We start from the raw sequence: 7,009 nt of genomic DNA, 5'->3' as shown, positions 1-7,009 counted from the left end.
CACAACTTTAGATAAAACAACAATTCTGTGAAAATTTAGGCTCAATCGGTCATCGGAGTCTGGAGAAAATAACGGGAAAACCCACCCGTGTATCCGCACGTTTCGCCGTGTCATGACATGTGTTTAAAATAAATCCGAAATTCTTGCTAACGAGAATTGATATTGTTTTACTGTTTTCTCAAAAAGTAAAGCATTTCATGGAATAATACAAGGGAAGTCTTTCACCACTACCTTCTGTTAACCCTGTAAGTTATTTGTAAATCTGTGAACTTTTTTTTTTTTTTTCTGTACCGAAAGGGTCCAATGGCTTTAATTGGGGAAAAACATTTCCGTAATTTAACAGATTATGTTGAGATATTAACATGAATAATTTCCTTCCTAACAAAAGAGAGACGTGCACTACTCGATACTCTATCAATTTCAAAAGCAAGCGGGGGATTCATTTTCTAGCAATTTTAATGGAGTGCCGTCGGTATGGGACGCCCTGCTTCTCAACACAGCACGGGTGAAAAGAGCTAAGTACACGGTCGAGTTTTTTTTCGCTCTGCACGGTACCGCTTCGGGTTCTCGGACTACCAAGTTGCCATTGGGGTTTAAAGGCACTGGAAACCTTTGGTAATTGTCAAACGACCAGTATTCTCACTTGTTGTATCCCAACATAATTATGCAGAAAAAAGCAAACCTGTGAAAATCTCGGCTCAATTTGTCATCGAATTTGCAAGAGAATAATGAAAGAAAAAACACCCTTCTTGCATTCCTTTGTGCGCTTTCAGATGCTGCACAGTAAAAGGATTCGGCTGAAGTCTTTTAATATTTCAGTGGGAACTTACCTATTTCTCAAAAACTATATACGTTAGTTCAAAGGGAGCCCTTCTCATCAGAGTGTGTTATACCATCACCAGCTCTCCATTGCTCGTTACCAAGTAAGTTTATATGTTGACAATTGCTTTAATAATTACCAATAGTGTCCAGTACTTTAAGCTAATGGTTTTTTTCACGCACAACGCGTCATTTTGGCGGCATTGTGCCCAAGCGAGACTTAAAAAAATTTTTTATTACCAATCTTTTCTCAGTTCCTTTAAAAGGGTTTCATCATGCATTTGCTTTCACTTTCTGGGTCGGCATTTTGTTTTCCCAAGTAAATAATATTCTCTGGCCACTTAAAGACAAACAGTTACTCCTCAAAATGCTCTTTGTGTGACGTACGTGGCTCTACACGACCAGTGCATTAGGAAACAGTTTTATAAGCTAAGTACGTCTAATGGTTATTCTCCATGTATCATCATTACATTTCACGCTGTTTTTGCTGGCAAAATTGACAGGACACATTTCAGACGCCCTTCAAACTCTGTGTTTCTTCCCCAGTGATGTTCTTCACCGTCTCTCTGCATGAGGGACCAATTATTTCTTTTTCCCGATGATTTTCTTTTATCGGTTGGCGATAATTTGGCCCAGCCCTCCCTTTGCGGGTTGCCCGAGACTGTCTGTCCTTCACCCCGGCCGGCCGGGCGGGGGCAGAGCCTCGCGTACACCGCTTGCCTCCCACCCCCTGTAGGCCCTTACTCCCAAGAATAACGTACAATATTTCATGATTCGTAATGTATAACTTCGAGGTCCTTTTCTTTTTACATTACTATAGTTAAGTTAAAACACGGAACTGAAATCCAGCCTCTAGTAATTGACGTATGTGATGAGCCAAAGCAACATTAAAGTGTCGCTTAGGGTTAAAGTGTTAACAGAAAAACATCACCTTTTTACGTGTGAATATCAACCTTAGTAACTGCTCAACGTGACATTATTAAAATAGTATCGTCATGAAACAGCCGTCAGGGTAAACAGAATGCCCCCCTTAGGCTGTCAAGTTAGTGTAGAGTCGAGCTGTTAGACTATTTTATTTGCTTGAAATTATTCAAAGTGCTGATAGGTTTGCCCTTTTCGCCCCGATTTGAAACTGATCAATTCGCAGGGAAACGGGGGTCGCAAGTTACCTCTTGAGGTTATTGGTGGTTCTTGGTCACAAGTTGAATACATAAATAAAACAGTTTAATCTCAGGGCTGTGTAACGTTCAAATTAATATTGAATAATATCATGTACTGGCGATCAGTGTTGCATGAAAATAACTTATAATTTTATTCTGGTTGAAGCCAAGAAAAAAAACACACAATAACCACTGAACCAGCCAATATTAACCCAACGTAGAGAAGACACGGAAACAATTTTCAGATGTGGGGGGGGGGGGGGGCACCTAGTGAATTATTCCAAGCAGTAAGGTAGGGACTGAAAACCCAATCCCCACAGTGCCCATGGCGTGATTTGAACCGGGACCATGGAAGGTGTGAGGACACAAACCCATTGCCCAAATCAAGTTAAAACAAAAATATAACAACAACACAACTTCAAATGTGCACGACCTCGACCAAAATAGGGTGCGTTCGATTAGCTTCCCGGGTCGACCCCGGTGTGTGGCGTTTTCTTTTTCCAGGACGAACGTGTGCAGATAATTACCCACGTTCGTCCTGGAAAAAAAACCGCCACACATCGGGGTCGACCCAGGGAAGCTAAACGAACGCACCCATAGATGTTCACCATTGCTTTTGCCGGTACAGCCTTCTCAGTCTAGAGACCCGTACCCAAACTCACTTTGGAGTAATCTTCCAAATCCCATCAGGGACACAACATTTCTTAGCACATTCAAGGCACTTCTGAAAGCCCGTTTGTTTCAGGAGGCCTACCACCAATGACTTGTTTATTAAAAAATAAAATAAAGATATTTTCTTGTGCCTCGTAAGCGCCTTTATTCGGCACTTCGTAAATTTTGACTGATTGATTAGTCATGGGGATCCCGTTCTTTCCAGGTAGCTACAGGGAAGGTGTGGAACGGTCTACTACATTCCATCAGCGCCATCCAGACAATAGACACTTTCAAATCAATCCTGAAAACCCATCTTTTTTCAGAATCATTTCAGTAACATTCACTTGATATTGGAATTTTTAATTTGTCTTGATCTTTGCACTGCTGGAGAACAACCAAGGGGGAACGTTTTTATCGGAGCAAGCGCCATGAGCACTTTTTGTGGATACCGGCGCTACAGAACACGTCATTATTATTATAGGTTTTATCGGTCAATTTTAGATAATGAGCAGCCAATTTAACCACCAGCCTATTCTATTTCACGCGAAGTCAAATGCTACTGAAAAGGGTAATTTGATTACGTTTTATGATTAGTCAAATGTAATGTTGCGTTATTCGATTTAACAAAATAATCATTCAATTTAACGATTCATCAAAGCAGCATTCAAATTCGCAGACGCTTCACTTGAGGCGTGTGTGTCACGAAATAGAATGACGATACGTTATATTGAACAGAGTGCTAAAGGAATTTGACTCGACTCAAAACGAAATTGAATGGCTGAATTCTGAATTTGAAACGCAGTATCAACTGGAAAGGCAAAACATCGTTAATTCGAACGCATGAAAATGAAATTGGCTGCTCATTTGCCGAACTTGACCGAGAAAACCTATATTAATCTTAGATAACTAATCAACTGGACGAATGCACAAAATTGTTGACCATATTATTAGCTTCCCTGACTCAAATCAAAGAGGCAAACCTACCACACTGAATTTATGTGTGGAATGCAGTGTGTTTCATTTCGTTTTGAAACCAGCAAGAAATCTGACACACTTGACAAGGCACTGTGGACCAAGGAGACTCACTTCTTCGCACCCTCACACCGCTACTAATTCAGTCTTCATGTTCTTACATAAAATTCACTAACGAGCCACAGATCTTGCCAAATCTACACCAAATGTTACAAATACTTAGAAGAGAGTTCTTGACCTTAACAAATATTCTGGTGGGCTTAGGTCACGCGTACTCTAAAAACCACAGTAGTACACAGTACACAAACAAACTCGCCTCACTGCGAGAGACGACGAAGCACGCGTTTTTTTTGTTTTCACCGTCTCCGAGCTGAACCGCAACGCCAGGGCTCGCTGCGTTTTCCCCCGGTGGTCCGTGGACTCACTTCACTGTCAAGTCAGCGTGTAACCCCGTAGGTCGGGGTTCGTCAACGGGTCGTACTTATTGTTTTCTAATGACTTTTGGATGGGTTTTAGTTGAATCGGTCTTGACAATAATGCGTTCGGAGGAGCCAGGTTAGCCGGTTGGGGTCTGGCTTGTATAAACACTGTTTTTAGTTTATACGAACTCCCATGCAGGCAAGAGGGTAGAAGGGCATACTGGTTTTGTTTGGACTCCGGTGCTTATTTTGGTGGACGGTTATGTTTTAAATACCAAGTCTGTTCATCTTCTTCGTAAAGAAGTATGTGGCTACAATAAGCTCCCGTACGATGTTCCTCACTTATAGAATGTTACTTTTGCAAAGTTTTAAATCGTCAAATTATGTTGTATTTCATAGATCGACACATATATGTGAAATTTAAGCCTAATGATGGTTCAATTCCAATTAAAATTAATTATTGCAGCCACATACTTCTTTATGAAGAATTAGTTAGAAAACTGTACCCGTAGAGGTTGCGAACATGTTTAGTCTCGTACACTCAGTCAAACAATACAGCCCCCCTTCACACACTCACCCCCACCAACAAAAAATGGATTGAATGCCATCTTGAACGAGGTGAAAATATATTGTATAAATTATTTGACGATAAATGTTTATTTGCAAACGCACCAGACTTTTATTAAAAAGTTTATCTCTGTTGTTCAAAAAAGAATAATATTGTAAAACTGTGTGTTGAAAGCTTCAATGTTTGAAGGGAAGAAGCACGATTGTTTTGAAGTACGGTTGCAATCATGTTAAATGTTCAATGACCTAATTTCATTGCTTACAGATCCTCTTCGCCACCATTTCAACCCGAGCCCCTACCACCACTCCGTCAGCACCGTGAGCGGCTACGGATCCACGCCGTGCACATCGACTCTATCCCCCGCCTCCCTCAGCGTGCCGATCCCGGTGCCGGTATACCTGAGAGGGAAGTCTCCGAGCGGGTCACCTCACGACGCCGCACGCTCGGCCAAGAAATGCCGGAGGAGTCGCACCGTGTTCACGGAGCTGCAGCTCATGGGGCTTGAGAAGCGATTTGAACGGCAGAAGTACTTGTCCACGCCGGACCGATTGGAGTTAGCGGACACGTTGGGATTGAGTCAGTTGCAAGTGAAGACGTGGTATCAGAATCGAAGAATGAAATGGAAAAAACAGGTGCGGACTTTCGGAAATCTAATTATGTTGCACATTCTAGATTCTTAAAGGCACTGGACACGTTTGATAACATTTTCAATTATCAGTATTCTTACTTGGTATATCCCAATACATAAAATAACAAATCTGTGAAATTGTTTGCTCGAAGTTGCAAGAAAATAATGAATTAAGCAAAAAAAAACTTGTTGCACAACATGTGTTTGCTTACAGATGCATGAGAAAGGCTTGATTAGGCCTGATGAAGTCTTTCGTAGATTCAAATAATATTTTTAGTGAGAAAAAAAATTTCTCAAAATCTTCAGAGAGAGTAGTTTCTTACAATGTTTTATACTACCAACAGCTCTCCGTTGGTCAGGACCAAGTTAGTGTGTATGCTAATAATATATTTTTGGCAATTGCTAAACCTCTCCAGTGCCTTTAAATAAAATGTAATAATTCCGTCTCGTTACAATACTAATTGCTATGACATTTTGTTATGACTTCATGCAACACTGATCCTAATTAACGTCGATCTTTCAATCTCCCATTATCTGAACTTTGATCATAATTAAAATAATTCAAAAGCCATATAATGACGCTTAAACATACAATACAATACATTAAAACACAAAAACACATAAAAGGAAAGAATTGTTTGTTTAGGGGTACAACTTTTAGTAGTAACATCTTTCTAAAGACCACAGGAGCATGGTGCTCAAAACATCGCCATCACTTTCTAGGGGGAAATAGCATTAACCTTTTGTTGTCAGTCGAATCAGTTCGGTTCGTTTGTATTTAATAATATTAGCATTGGAAATCAAAATATCTTATGTTGAAACTGCAAATTTATATTTTTTTGGGGGTGTGACACTGCTCTAGATGCAAATGTCGTGGGTTAGCATCCCACCCGATTAATATGCCTGTGATTTCTTTCCCCACAGAACTCGAATAAGTACTGAGTATACAGTGCTAATACACATCGGCGTATATGGGCACACCAAAATGAATATTAATCCCAGATGCAAATTAGTTTAACATCTATTACATTTTGTATGAGTTAATAACAGTTCAAAAGTTAACGTATTTTTTCGGCTGTGTGTTATTTAGGTTCTACAAGGCGGTAGTCAGGAGGCGCCCACCAAGCCCAAAGGCCGACCAAAGAAGTGCGAATTTCACGACTCCGTGACGTCACCGTCTCCACTGACGTCACCGTCAGCGATGACGTCACCTCCTGCGTCACCAGCGTCATCGTGTTACAGCGATTTGTCCTCGGACCACCACAGTGAGCAGCAGCAATGCAACGCGGACACATGAGAGAAATGACAGAAAACAAGTTTTTACAAGAAAAGATCTGTTATTTAAAGACAATTGCACGAACCAAAATCATCAATAACAGCCACATCGAGACGTCATTGATATGCAAATGTATGCAAATCAAACACTGATGTAACCCACCGAAGGATACTCCAGGAGAGCTCAGCCGTCGATCTCACCAAACTCTTCCTAACTTTAGGACCAATTACGAGTTCAGCAGCCGATTTCACGAAACTTTGGCGCAACTCACGCAATAAACGTTGCGCAAGTGGACTTACGCAGTTGTGTGAAATCGGCTTCAGTTCGTGACCATAGACCATTTAGACGCAGTGAACCCACCCTAAGTTAGGACGAGTAAGATCAATCCCAGCTTTTCGTGAAATCGGCTGCAAGAAGTAATGCACAAGTTTAACACAACAATTAAAAGAACCACACAACAAAAATGGTATAGGCTAATAATGGAGTTGAACAAAAAAGTAACTTGAAATAAAA

General features: G+C 40.8%; 1 protein-coding gene across 1 annotated transcript; it reads left to right on the top strand.

Moving 5' to 3' along the window:
• The first annotated feature begins 4,141 nt into the window (after nucleotides 1-4,141).
• Nucleotides 4,142-6,517, top strand: LOC117301720 (homeobox protein BarH-like 1b). Its single transcript, XM_033785749.1, has 3 exons — nucleotides 4,142-4,160; nucleotides 4,857-5,224; nucleotides 6,311-6,517. Exons 1-3 carry the CDS (start codon nucleotides 4,142-4,144, stop codon nucleotides 6,515-6,517), a joined length of 594 nt encoding a protein of 197 aa, XP_033641640.1.
• Nucleotides 6,518-7,009: the final 492 nt, after the last annotated feature.

The sequence above is a fragment of the Asterias rubens genome, chromosome 17, assembly GCF_902459465.1.
Source record: "Asterias rubens chromosome 17, eAstRub1.3, whole genome shotgun sequence".
NCBI lineage: Eukaryota > Metazoa > Echinodermata > Asteroidea > Forcipulatida > Asteriidae > Asterias > Asterias rubens.
The sequence above is the reverse complement of the archived record's forward strand: the minus strand, read 5'-3'. Positions and strand labels throughout refer to the sequence as shown.

Excerpts from the sequence above, each read along its gene's own strand:
- LOC117301720 (XM_033785749.1), top strand. Across the intron at positions 5,225-6,310 it reads GAATGAAATGGAAAAAACAG|GTTCTACAAGGCGGTAGTCA; the intron begins GTGCGGACTTTC and ends TGTGTTATTTAG.